Raw genomic sequence first — 14,746 nt, 5'->3', positions numbered from 1 at the left:
TTGGTATGATTTGACATAAATTCTTTCTTGTCTAAAACTTGCAATTTGGGTCCTCTTACAGTGTGTGTGACACTAACTTCACTAATTGTTTTCCACCACAATTTGTTGGATTTGGGGCCTAATACATAAAATCTTATCCTCAATGTGGTGCGTGCTTCAGAGAATGTTCACCATAATGCCAATTAGGTAAAGTGAGCCAAAATTAGCATGGTTAGTGTTTGATTACAGTCTTAATTTTAGACATCATTACAGTTAGCTAAGAGTGGATGAAAACATCAAGTCATTAATAAAACTGCAAATCGGTTGAGCATTTAATCCTACAGAACATGCCACCAATTCACCCTCTTTGTTTTGACAATGGCTCATCACCAGTTACTATGAATAAACATCCAATATCTAATTTGGTTGGTTTATTCTTTACACATTTCCATATCCTTTCAATTCCTTTTGATGGAAAAAAAAACTATTAATAAATACGAGATCTTAATTACGTTATAATTGAGTTTTAATCAATTACCATCAAAATAGAAATTTTAGTACTATCTGTTTGAAGGGAAGAATATAAAAAGTTTTTTTTTAAAGTAAATTTAGATTTCGTAAAAAATTTAGTTATATCTAAAATCTTGCCCCCTAATTAAGTAAGATGAATTAAATCCCAATCCCAATCCCAATCCAAACTTATTCCACATTACGCAAATCTTAGATGATTCGATACTCAATTAATTAATGAATGAAAAAAAAGGTTTCAACATACTTCAATCTTGATTCGATCTGTCTGTGTAAAACACTTGCATCAACATCAACACAGTTATAAAAGGTCAACATGATTCCAAATAATCGAGAAATATCAAATTAAAGCATGTAATACTATAACACAAAAAAAACAAGAAAATATAGATTCCCATACCAAACTTTTTTTTATTTCTTGGATGGAAAAGTGATGAAACTAAACCGTGAATCTAGGGTTATCAAAGATTCTTGATGGAAGGATGTCAAAAGAACGTGATGATGATCGGCCGAAAGAGGGCCTTGATCAAAGTTTTGTGAGTAAGAATGTGGATCATAGGTGAACCTCATTGAGTTAGAACAACCAAAGATCCTCTTCTTCTCTTTCCTGAACTTCCACCAAATCTGCCTCCAAATGGGAGCTTTTGATCTTCTTGCACCAACGTTGTAGTGCGTGAACCGGTCGGTCGTATTTTAGGCTCGAGTGGGTTCTGGGCCAGCAGGCATTCTCATGGCTCAACCAGTGCTCTTCATCCATTCTTGAATAGGGTGTGTTTTGTATATAGTGAGTGTGGAGATAGGGATTTGGCCCTTTTTCTTGTTACTATGTATATGTGATCCTTGGTATTCAATGAATCTTATGTTTGGTTGGTTTTGTTCAATAGTATAACATTAATGGATGAGAATGGCACATGCCAACTTTTGAGGGGTAAAATTGACAATTACTCAAGCTATCTCATGCCTTGAGTGAAATTAGAGCATTAAGGCCACCCGCAACGCGTCTCGCAGGTGGCCAGTATCCCGTCACTCATGGACGGGACGGCGGCGTGACGCGTTGCCACGCCCCATTTCGTCCCCAGCCCGTCACCCATCCCGTTTCGCCGTGATGAAACACGAGACGGCTCGCCACGCGCCGAGGCGACGGGGCGCGCTCCCAGGCCATGCGTGACGCCCACTCGCCGTCCCGCGAGTGGACATCGTCACGCTGCCGCAATAATTCATTTTTTTAAATTCGAATTAAATAAAAAAAATGTGAAACGGTAATATTACCGTTAATAGCCGTTTTTCCCTTTTTTTATTTTTTACTCTATAAATTCTCCTAATTCATCCTCATTTCACACACAACTACACATCTATTCTTCCCAAATCATCTCCATTTCCTCTACAATTTTCATCTAACATCTCATCACAAAATGTCCAGCGACGGAAACTCCGGCGGTGGCGGCTCCGGCGGGTGGGATCTCAACGCGTTCGGCGACTGGGGGAGCATGTACAACACATTGGGTGGTTCCGGTTCGTCGACGCCGGGGGGTACCAACCACCCAATTTTGATGTTGATGCATACGCCCGTCCCTCTGCCCCGCGGTATTCGCAGGGATTATCCCAGATTCGGGAGGATTATTCGGTTCAACCCACTCCGGAAGCAGGTCGAGGCGGGGGAGGAGGCCGAGGCGGGGGAAGCTCCAGGACGGAGGCCGAGGCGGACGAGGAGGAGGAGGAAGAGGATCTAGGTCGGCATCCGTACGGCCCCAAAGAAACGCTGGCGGTGTACAACGTCTGGATCAGTGTCTCGTACGATCCCATCGTCGGGAATCAACAACCCCGGAAGTGCTTCTGGGAAAAGGTCACCGAGGCCTTGACTCCACTTATTTTAACACAAGAAATTCCCGCAAGTGTACGGGGCTAGTGTAGCACAAAGTAAGCAAGAGTATCGTATCCCACAGAGACAAAATGTGTAAACCCAAGTACCACGGACCGATTTTAACTACTATCTAGACGATTCAAAGGTTTGGTTTTTGATTTTTTAAAAACAATTAAACATAAACAAATTAAAATCACGCAACAAATGATAGGTTTCAAATAAGAGAGAGAAGTAGAGCTTTAGATCCAACTACAACGAACACAAAGTGAACAATTCAACAACTTCGATTACCCAATTGAAGTCTCTAGGATTACTAGGAAAGCCGCTAGTCTAGGCTAAGCCCTCTCTCGAGTGCACCCAACCCGTTGATTAACCATTAATATTGAAGTCTCCTTCTAATACTTCACAATTAACTCCTTAAAACAAAAGGCTCAAGCCCTCACTCTAGAATCCCTTCTCTCGAATGCAAATTATCTAGGTGTTGTTCATTCTTTTATCAATCCTAATTAGGTATCTCTCGATTACTCAAAACTAGGTTAACAAACTCAATTGGTAGCTAAGCAATTGAATTGAAATAGCACAAGAATGAAACAAAGAAATCACAAGAGCATAGGTAATCAAAAGTCCTTAGATTAATCAAAAGCGTTCATTGTAGTCTTCACTAAAACTCTACAAGGGATTTAGCTACTCATATTCAATGCAAATTCACAAGATAAATCCATGGAAAGTGAACTAAACATAAGAAAATTAATAAAGATACTCCCAAAGGTGGATTGAGTGGGCAAATCGTCTTCGTCTTCAACCTTCTTGATGAATCGGACTCTTTGTCGCTTTAATCTGCTCTCCAATGTGAAAACTGCTCTTGGGGGCGTGTCTGGTGTAGTTGGGCACGAAAACCTAGCTCTCCTTTTATACCCGGGGCGGAAATAATAGCAATTAACTCTCGCAGAACACATCGCCCGGTCGGGCGATTTTAAGTCGTCTAAACGCCCGGTCGGGCGATCTCTCGATGGCCCTGATTCCTTCACATCGCCCGGTCGGGCGATTCTTCCGAGGGAGAACGCCCGGTCAGGCAAACTTTCTGGATTCGTTCCTTCTTCGCACAAACGCCCGAGCCGGGCGTTTCTCTTATACATGAACGCCCGGTCGGGCACTTCTTCTGTAATCCAGCTTCAAGCTCGTTTTCAAGTAATTTTCACCTGTTTTATCCCCAAACACTAGACAAACTCATCAAAACACTTAAGTAGTGGATAATGGATGCAAACTCAAGTAATATGCTACAAAACATTGAAGTATTCACGTTAAACATCCAAAAATACTTGCTACACTACGAGTTTATCAACTCCCCCAAACTTAAACACTTGTTTGTCCTCAAATAAGAAGTAGAAAACAGAGAATTAGAACTCGTGTAAGTATGTTGGATTGTCATCATTGCCTCAGTAAAAGAAAACAGAATCATCATGTATCAATAACTTCGCATACAAGTAAACCAAAATGAACATTGCTTCAAGCTACTAGCACGTATTCCACTTTGTCAATTTGCCCTCACAGGATTCATATAATGTGATTTTTTTCTTTATTTTCCTCTCACTCTCAAAGTGTATAGGTATAGTATGAACCTTTCAAATCAATCAACAATGTATAGCTTACCATAAGCTTGCTCGAAGTCTAGACTCTCCTCTACTATGTTGTGACTACAAATTTAGGATCCGAAAGGTCTTTTCCAAGGTTGTAATGTAGGGCTCTTTGGTTAGGTGAGGAAAATTTGGCCAAAGTGACTATAATCCCGAAGTGAAACTACGATTACTTCACCCTTGTGCACTGCAATCCTTAGCTAGTCATAGGCTTTGCCTAGACTCTTCTCAACTCCCAATTTCCCCTTCTTTTTTTTTCGAACAACGCTTATTCATTTTCAAAAACTAACCTAGTTTTCTTTTTTTTTCTTTTTTTTTTCTTCTTCTTCTTCATCTTTTTTTTTCTTTTTTTTTTCTCTTTATTTTTTTTTCCATGCTTTGCAGATCATTCTCTCATTTCTTTTTCTTACAAACTCCTCATTTTTCCCTCTTTCACTTAACACTAAGGGAACCCAACCCAAATTATTAGCTATCAAAGAAAAGGCTTTTAGGCTCAAAGTTGGCTAACAAGGGATTATAATTTACAATTAGGATTAAGATTAAGATAAGGGTAGAAGGGATGGCCTAACGTCATCTCCTATTTCTATAATCACTATGTAGATTCAAGGAGACCGCGAGCAAGTTCTAGAAACATATAACATAGTTGATGAAAAATCACACATTTTTGGAAAAAGATATAGGCTCAATCCTCACATGGTATTTTTCGGCAAAAGACAAAGCAACGAGCAATTCACTCTAGGCAAATTACAAGAAGGAGATACAAGTTACTTAGCTATATCAACAAGTTTTCACAAACATTTTAAGCCAATTCTCATCATAGGCAACTCATCCAACAACATACTCAATTCATCTCCAAATGTCTCTCACTCCCCATTCGAGTTCACCAATTTTCTTCCCAAATCTATCATCCTACCCAAGGGAGATTATTCAACAGAAACCTAAAAAGAAAAACAAACCTAAAAAGAAAACAGAGACACAAAAACAAGTGGAACAAGGAAACAAGGCCACCTACTCCAACATCCAAGATCAACAAAACATCACAATTCAAATTTCAAATTTACATGCCCACATATCATCATCAAATATCATCAAAAGAATAGGGGTACAGGCCGGGGTATCATCAAATAAAGAGAGAGAGGTAAAAGAGGGAATCCACTAGACACCCCCTAAACTTATTCCAAGCAAAACTAGGATAAGTTTGAAAGAGAGTGGATCTCCCATGGACCTTCACTGCTGACGAGGAGGCGGATGCTGCCACTGGCCACGGAATTCATCGAATCGGGCATTGATGTTGGCCCATTGTGCGTTGTTGAAGTCAGTGAATTGGGTCCAGTTGGTGTCGAACTGGTTCCATCGCGCTTCATTCTGGACCCAATATTCCTGCTGACGCAGCTCCATCCGTGTCAACCTCTCATTGATCGAGCCGTAGTCCTCCTCTTCTCGCTCTTGTCGGCTTCGTGTCCTCTGAGTGCTTGTCCCGGCTTCATCTCCCCCTTGGTGGGTCGGTTGTTCCTCACCTTCCTCCTCATTTTCTTCTTCATTTTGCTCGACCCCCATCTCGATCGCGGGAAAATCCATGTGGGGCGCTTCATCAACACTTGAGCTCGGGCTTACATCCCTAAATTGCAAGTTCCGCGGATTCAACGCCGTGGCTTGTTCGTGGACCGCAGCCTTCATCTTCCAGTTTTCTTTGCGGAAAGGACCGTTCACATAGGTGTTGACGGTGTCCGGGAGGGGGTAATGATCTGCTGCCCTCTGTATCAAATATATCTGCCCTCGTTGGTCCACTCCGACCAGCCTTGTTCTTCTCAGAAAGCTGAAGTCCATCAAGTTGTCACCAATGTTGGCGACCAAGCCCCTCGTCGACACTCCGAGATGGAGTGCAATAGCTGACACAACCGCACCGACACAGAGTGTGCCGGTTTTCTTCTTCGAAGCCCTCTCAAGATGTTTGATCATGAAGTGGCCCAAATTCAAGGGAGCCTCCTTGTGCAGAATAGTCCATAACAGGAAGAGCTCGTCTCTCTGCACGCTCCCATGCTCATGACGAGCGAAGGGGTAACATACACACGCCTTCTGGAGTAAGCGCAAGGCTGGGTTCCTAATGAGAGAACCCTTTGCCCTGTTGGCGGCGAAGTTGTCATCAACGGTAGTGATGGCCTTCCAGAAGTCATTCGCATTGTGACTGAAGCTAAACGGCTCTCTATACACCTCCCCTGAAAATCCAAAGATCTCCTTGAATTGTGCCATCGTCACTGTGTACTCAGCATTCCTCATACGAAACTTGATGGCAACTATCTCACTCCTGTTCATGATTACCTCAAGGGTAGATAAGAACTCCAGTGTAAGCCTCTGATAGGCGGGGTTCCTTTGTGCCATGAAGAGCCCATTTAGTTGCCCTTCTTCACATAGCTCATTGAAGCACTGCTCAATGCCCAACCGTCGGATTGTGATAGGGCATGGATATCTAGCTACCCGGTAGGGTAGTTGTGAGAGTACGGCCCATTTCTTCTTTTCTGCGGCATTCAAATTAACTCCAGAGTGGCTGGGTGCCATCGTTCACTACCTAAAAATTGAAAGTATTAGATCAATTCGATAATAACCCAACAAGTTGCATTAATGAAGGCACTCTCCCCCCAAACATACTCTATACTAAACGAACTTCTCATTCACACATTTATCAAGACTAGAATCAACCCCCCCATTGTGTCACACAATGTCTCTTCCACAATAATAAACCTCAATCAAGCTTAACTCAAATATTCCACCAACATGCATCACTTATCTAACATTGCATCAATGTAGACATCAACAAATCAAAGCATGTTAGTTTCCCAAACTCAATAACCACAAACCCATGGAGGAAATTGCACAATTCATGCTCAAGGCAACCATTCAAACCAAATTCATACTCTAACTAGCAATTAGTCAAGATATCTCCAAATAAACGAAAAACATGCTAGTTTCTAACCATTGATTCACCAATAATCATCTAAACACCGAGCATAAGCAAGAGAAGAATGAAAAATCATACCTTTCGGGCTTAGAGTGATAGAAAACGGATTTCTCCCCTTTTTGCTTGTTCTTGAGTAAATCAACCCATTAATCGGTTCAACCCTTGAATTAGATGGATTAGGAGGATGGTGTGTGTGTGAAATCAGTGTAAGTGGAAGATTTGAGGGTGGAGGGGCGAGAGAGAGTAGAGAGGAACGAGAGAGAATTGGGGCTAGGGTTTTGAAAGTGTAAAAACTGACCTCGATGGCGTCTTTAAATCGCGCGAAGAAATCGCCCGGTCGGGCATATTTTCTGGAATTTCGACACCTTCAAAAAAGCCCGGTCGGGCGATTAGGCATTCAAAAACGCCCGGTCGGGCGATGTTTCTGGATAATCTCGATTTTTGGAAACGCCCGGTCGGGCGAGCTTCTGGGAGAATTCGCCCGGTCGGGCAAACTTTCTGGACTCCGAGTCCATTTCGCCATTTCTCCAGTTTCTGTCCGCTTTTCACCCATCAAAACCTATTTTCCTGTTCCACTTAAAACACACAAAACACACCAAAAACAAGAACAAAATAAAAACACACCAAAATACACAAAAGCGATAAATATTACCTACTAGGGGTTGCCTCCCCCATAGCGCAATTGTTTAACGTCATTTGCCCGACGCTTTGCAAGCTCCACTACTCAATCAAGGCAACCACAAAGACCTCGTCTTGTTGCTCCTTAGTAAAGAACCTCTTGAGATTTTGGCCATTAGCCTTGAACGTGCTTCCATCGGGTCCTATGAGCTCCATTGTACCATTGCTCATGACCTCCTTGATAGTGAAGGGTCCCGACCACTTAGATTTTAGCTTGCCCGGGAAGAATCTCAACTTGTGGTTGAAAAGCAACACGGCATCCCCCTTGTGGAACTCACGCCTCTCAATCATCTTGTCGTGATACGTCTTCATCCTCTCCTTGTATATTGAGGAATTAGCATAAGCTTCATTCCTAAATTCATCAAGTAAATTGAGGTGAAACTTCCTTTCCTTGCCGGCCTTGGTGAAGTCCATGTTCATTTGCCTCACCGCCCAATATGATGAGTGCTTCAATTCAACCGGGAGATGGCATGATTTCCCAAAGACCAATTGATAAGGTGACATCCCGATTGGCGTCTTGTAAGCCGTCCTATACGCCCATAGAGCATCGTCAAGCTTGAGAGCCCAATCTTTATGGTTGGAGTTGACACTCTTTTGCAAAATTTGTTTGATCTCTCTATTGGCCAACTCGGTTTGACCATTGGCTTGTGGGTGATAAGGAGTTGTCACCCGATGCTTCACTCCATGCCTTGCTAAGACCGCCTCTAGCCACCTATTGCAAAAATGAGACCCTCCATCACTTATGATAGCCCGAGGTGCGCCGAATCGCGTAAATATATTCTTTTGAACGAATTTAATCACCACCTTTGAATCATTAGTTTTGGTAGGAATGGCTTCCACCCACCTTGATACATAGTCAACGGCTAGTAGAATGTATTGGAACCCACTAGATGGAGGAAAGGGCCCCATGAAGTCGATGCCCCACACATCAAACAACTCGACTTCAACAATTGTCGTCATTGGCATCTCCTTCTTCTTAGAAATACCCCCCATTCTCTGGCACTCGTTGCATCTTCTCACGTAGTCTTGGCAATCTTTGGTGATGGTTGGCCAAAATAGACCACTTTGGAGCACTTTCATAGCAGTCCGGTTAGCTCCAAAATGCCCCCACTAGGTGCGGTGTGGCAATGCATAATAACGGACTCCCACTCCTCTTGAGGGACACATCTTCTAATCACCATGTCGGCACATCTTCTAAAAAGACAAGGCTCGTCCCAAAAATAGAACTTCACGTCGTGGAAGAACTTCTTCTTTTGATAGTCCTCAAGTCCTTCAGGAATCACCTTAGCAACAAGATAGTTCACAATATTGGCATACCATGCCACTTGACCCTTGGCCACATAAAACAAGTGCTCATCCGGGAATTCTTCATTGATGGCCAACTTCAACTTCTCATCTTCATTCATATGCTCTAACCTTGACAAGTGGTCCGCCACCACATTCTCACATCCTCTTCGGTCTCGGATCTCCAAATCAAACTCTTGAAGGAGCAAGATCCACCTAATTAGCCTTGGCTTTGCGTCTTGCTTCGCAAAGAGGTGCCGGATTGCGGCGTGATCTGTGAAAACAATGGTCTTGGCCCCTATGAGATAAGGTCGGAACTTGTCAAAGGAGTAGACCACTGCTAACATTTCCTTCTCAGTAGTGGTGTAGTTAGCTTGAGCAGGGTCCAACGTCCGACTTGCATAATAAATCACCAGAAATAGCTTATCTCTCTTCTGTCCCAAGGCCGAGCCTACCGCCACGTCACTCGCATCACACATTATCTCAAAAGGTTGAGACCAATCCGGTGAGATGAGAATGGGAGCGCTCACCAATGTCTCCTTCAGCTTCTCAAAAGCCTGCAAACAATCATGTGAGAAATTAAATTTCACATCTTTAACCAAAAGATTACAAAGAGGTTTAGCAATTTTCGAGAAGTCCCTGATAAATCTTCTGTAGAACCCGGCATGCCCCAAGAAGCTCCTTACTCCCTTCTCATTTGTTGGTGGAGGCAGTTGCTCAATAGCAATGATCTTTACCCTATCGACCTCCAATCCACCTGCAGAAATTTTATGCCCAAGTACAATTCCATCTCTAACCATAAAATGACATTTTTTCCAATTGAGCACAAGGTTAGTCTCCTCACACCGCTGCAGCACTTGAGATAGATTGTCAAGACAATTATCAAAAGAATCACCAAATACAGAAAAGTCATCCATAAACACTTCCATAATATTCTCAATCAAGTCATGAATATGGACATCATGCATCTTTGGAAGGTAGCGGGGGCATTACACAGACCGAAGGACATTCTCCTATAGGCATAGACACCATAGGGGCATACAAAGGCAGACTTGTGTTGGTCCTCGGGAGCTATAAGGATTTGATTGTACCCCGAATACCCATCTAGGAAGCAGTAATACTCGTGCCCAGCTAACCTATCCAACATTTGGTCAATAAAGGGAAGTGGGAAATGGTCTTTCCTAGTAGAAGCATTTAGAGCACGATAGTCTATACACACTCTCCACCCGGTGACCGTCCTAGTGGCTATCATCTCATCATTCTCTCCCTTCACTACAGTCGTACCCCCCTTTTTGGCTACCACTTGAGTGGGGCTAACCCACTCACTATCAGAAATGGCATATATAATACCGGCATCTAACAACTTTATCACCTCCTTCTTCACCACCTTTTGCATAATAGGATTAAGTCGCCTTTGGTTTTGGACCTTAGGCTTATAACTCTCCTCAAGATGTATCCTCTGCATACAAACTGTTGGACTTATTCCCTTCAAGTCCGATATTGACCACCCAATTGCCCCCTTGTATTTCCTAAGAATCCTCAATAATTTATCCAATTCAGAATTTGAGAGGGATGATGATACAATTACTGGAAGGGTGTCATTTTCTCCCAAAAATGCATACTGCAAATGTGGAGGTAGTGGTTTCAACTCCTCTTTCATGTCTCTCTCTTCCTTGTTGCCATCTTCTTCTTCATCCCTAAGAGGTAAGAACTGTTGACGGCGTGATCTGGGGATCTCCTTGCCTGAATCCAGAGCACCTACAAACTCAATTAATTCGAGGTTAGTATTCAACAACTCAGGAAGATGGGAAGAATAAATTGAATTAAAAATACTCCCTTCTAGTTGATCTTAAGAAGAGTTGATGTAGGCCATCCTCATAACATACTCATCCACCACGGTCACTACATTGCAATGCTGCAAGCTTCCCCCTGTGTCTGCATCATGCCTCTTCAAGGCCTCATATAGAGAAAAGGTCACACTTTCACCATTGAAACGAAATGTGAGCTCTCCATTATCAACATCGATCAAGGCCTTCCCCGTGGCTAGGAAAGGTCTTCCTAAAATGAGAGGTACAGCTCTATCCTCCTCCATGTCCAATATCACAAAATCAGCTGGGAAAACAAACTCATTCACCTTCACCAATATATCTTCCGCAATACCCATTGGATATGACACAGATCTATCAGCCATCTGCAGCGTGATAGTGGTGGGCTTCAAAGGACCAATCTTCATCTTGTTATATAAGGACAATGGCATGAGGTTGATGCTTGCTCCAAGGTCACATAGGGCATTCCCCACAAAACAGTCTCCAATAGTGCACTCAATAGTAAAGCTCCCTGGATCCTTCATCTTGGCCGGAAGCTTCCTTTGCAAAATTGCACTACAATTTTCCGTCAAATTGACGGTCTCATGTTGTCCCCATTTCTTCTTCTTGGAGACCGCATCCTTGAGAAATTTAACATACCCAGGCATTTGCTGAAGTGCCTCAATAAGTGGGATGTTAATTTGTACTTTCTTGAAGATGTCCCAGAATCTGGAGAACTGTTCATCGTTCTTCTTCTTTTGCAACACTTGGGGAAATGGTACTCTAACCTCTGATGCCTTGACTGGTGTGCCCACCTCGAGTTGAATTGCGGGCGGTGATGTTTTAGGTTCCTCCGCTTCTACTTCTTCCAATAGTACACTCTCGGGCTCAACTGTAGGCTTTGGTGGGATTTCTGGCATAGAAGGACCCTCATAACTTTTCCCGCTCCTCAAATGAATTGCCTTGCAATCTTTGGGGTTTACTTTTGGTTGTCCTGGGAACTGCCCTGGCGTATGCTGACTGCTCACAGCTTGAGCAATCTGACTCATTTGCGTCTCTAGGCTCTTCATATGCACTGACATGTTGTGCATATCATTCTCAACCTTCTCTAGCCTTTGATTGGAATGCTCCATGTTCTTGTGTGACTGTAACATGAATGCACTCAGTATATCTTCTGTACTTTTCTTCTGTGGCTCAGTGATCATCCCTTGGGAAACTGTGAACCCCGGTGGTGGCTGAAGGGCATTGTTGGGGTTCCCATACGATAGGTTGGGATAAGCCTTGTTCCCAAAATGGTTGTAACCTCCACCCCCTTGATTGGGGCGGGAGTTATTATAGTATCTATTTCCCCCTTGGTGTATGTAGTTCACATCCTCTACACCCTCTTGCTGCTCCTGCACAGCCGGTCCCATCCCCATGAGATCTATCTTCTTGTGGAGGAGCTCCATCTGTTTATACATGTTGTCCATATGGCTTATCTCTGCAGCGGAGGCTACCCTGTGTACTCTGCTCCTCTCGTTGTTCCAGCCTTCATCATTAGAGGTCACTCTCTCAATCACCTCCATGGCCTCTGCTTCTCCCTTCTTTAGCAATGACCCCCCTGCGCTCAAGTTCAGTTCGCGCTTTGCTTCAGGCAGACACCCCCTATAGAATGCTAGGACTTGATGCGTCGGATTCAGCCCATGATTGGGGCACCTCTTCATCAGCCCCTTGAATCTTTCCCAAGCTCCTCGGATACTCTCTTGGGGAGTCATCTCAAACGAAATAATCTCAGACTGCCTCTTCAACGCCTCACTCGGTGGGTAGTATTTTTCTAAAAACTTCTCAACCATGGCATCCCACGTGCGAATGGAGTTAGGCTCCATACTGTCCAGCCAATCCTTGGCATCATCCTCCAGAGAAAAAGGGAACACCCTTAATCTGATCTGCTCATCTGTGACTCCATTTATCTTCGTCGTGTTGCAGATCTGGATGAATTTAGTGAGGTGCTTGTTAGGATCCTCTGTGGGTCGCCCTCTAAAAGCATTGTTTTCAGCCATCTGAAGTAGTCCTCTCCGGAGTTCAAATGTGTTGGCATTAACATTGTTGCCAACGGGTGGGTTTGCCACCCCATGATAGGCATACATGTTCTGGACAGGTACCACGTTTTGCCTTTGATTTAGCTGCCTTTGCAGGTCTTCGAGTTGTTGTTGAAGCTGAGCATTCGTTGGAGGAGGTGGTGGAACATCATTCCCCTCTACGTTCTCCATCAGAATAGGCGAATGTGGCTCAAACTGAATAGGGGAGTGAACTGGTGAAGAAGTAGGTGACGGTGATTCTTGAACAGGTGAAGGTGATCGTCTTTGGACCGGAGAAGAGACTCGGATCCTTTGATTTAGCCTTCTCAAAGCGTTTCTCCTTCTGTTGGATGCTTCGATCTCAAGATCGATAGGCTCTAAAGGTAGACCCCTAGAGCGTGTGTGCATACAACCTGAAACAAGAAAGCTCAATGTGAGAGCTCAAAAATAAAACAAAAATTAAAGCAATAAAGTCTAAACTAGTAATCTATGTCTTTACCACGATATTGAGCTAAATTAACACAAATTGTCCCCGGCAACGGTGCCAAAAACTTGACTCCACTTATTTTAACACAAGAAATTCCCGCAAGTGTACGGGGCTAGTGTAGCACAAAGTAAGCAAGAGTATCGTATCCCACAGAGACAAAATGTGTAAACCCAAGTACCACGGACCGATTTTAACTACTATCTAGACGATTCAAAGGTTTGGTTTTTTATTTTTTAAAAACAATTAAACATAAACAAATTAAAATCACGCAACAAATGATAGGTTTCAAATAAGAGAGAGAAGTAGAGCTTTAGATCCAACTACAACGAACACAAAGTGAACAATTCAACAACTTCGATTACCCAATTGAAGTCTCTAGGATTACTAGGAAAGCCGCTAGTCTAGGCTAAGCCCTCTCTCGAGTGCACCCAACCCGTTGATTAACCATTAATATTGAAGTCTCCTTCTAATACTTCACAATTAACTCCTTAAAACAAAAAGGCTCAAACCCTCACTCTAGAATCCCTTCTCTCGAATGCAAATTATCTAGGTGTTGTTCATTCTTTTATCAATCCTAATTAGGAGGTCGTCAAGGACTTCGACGACATCGGCAAACAATTCAAATATGTCAATGTTTGGGAGGTCGTCAAGGACGAGGAAAGGTGGTCCGGCGGTGTGCGGTCCAGCACGGGCTAGACGTCGAAGCGCACGAAGCACACGGCGAGTGGCCAATACTCGTCTGGTGACGGTTCGGGCAGCGGGCCACAAGAGTTTGCCTCGCAGGAGATTGAGACCCCGGCAGACGATGCCGGGGGATCCTCCCGTGGGCGCCGTCGGCCGCAGGGCAGAAATGAGGCGAAGGCGGCTAGAGGGAGGACGGGCAGAGCCGTATCAAGCCAGGCGGGCTCGGGGGGACCCCCAACTCTCTTATGGCCATGTACATGACCGCCACAATGGCGGACACTTCTCGCTTTACGCCCGCCCAATACCAAGCCTGGTTTATCGGAGTTGCGTTTATGGCGGCACAACTTGGCATTCTGCCTCCTCACGGCTTCAGTGCACCTCCACCGCCTCCGGGGGATGATTCGCCGGCAGAGTAGTTTTTTTATTTTCTGTAAAATTGTATTTTAAATTATGTCATTTTTATTTTTTTAGGATTTTAATTATGTCTTTTTTTATTTTTTTGAATTTTAAGTTGTATTTTTAATGTTGTAATTTTATTTTATTTTTAATGAAGTGTGTTTTTTTTAATTGAATTTGGTTGGAAATAAAAATAAAAAATGAAATTGAATGAATAGTAATGTAAGGGACGGAGGGTTGCAGGTTCCGTCCCTTAGTTAAGGGATGGAGTAAAAAAGTACAGTGGAGTCCGCAAATAGTAATTTAAGGGACAGTTAAGGGACGGTATATTGACAGCGTTGTGGATGGCCTAACCACGTGAGAAACTTTGTTTTTGCTTTTATGCGTAGTTAGTATT

General features: G+C 43.4%; 1 protein-coding gene across 1 annotated transcript; it reads right to left on the bottom strand.

The window, feature by feature from the left end:
• Positions 1-10,769: 10,769 nt before the first annotated feature.
• LOC121804290 lies at positions 10,770-13,190 on the bottom strand. The gene has a single exon (XM_042203790.1). The coding sequence runs from the start codon at positions 13,188-13,190 to the stop codon at positions 10,770-10,772; it is 2,421 nt and encodes an 806-aa protein (XP_042059724.1).
• Positions 13,191-14,746: the final 1,556 nt, after the last annotated feature.

Source organism: Salvia splendens, chromosome 5, assembly GCF_004379255.2.
Source record: "Salvia splendens isolate huo1 chromosome 5, SspV2, whole genome shotgun sequence".
Taxonomy (NCBI): Eukaryota; Viridiplantae; Streptophyta; class Magnoliopsida; order Lamiales; family Lamiaceae; genus Salvia; species Salvia splendens.
The sequence above is the reverse complement of the archived record's forward strand: the minus strand, read 5'-3'. Positions and strand labels throughout refer to the sequence as shown.

Excerpts from the sequence above, each read along its gene's own strand:
- LOC121804290 (XM_042203790.1), bottom strand. The coding sequence starts at position 13,190 with ATGCACACACGCTCTAGGGGTCTACCTTTAGAGCCTATCGATCTTGAG.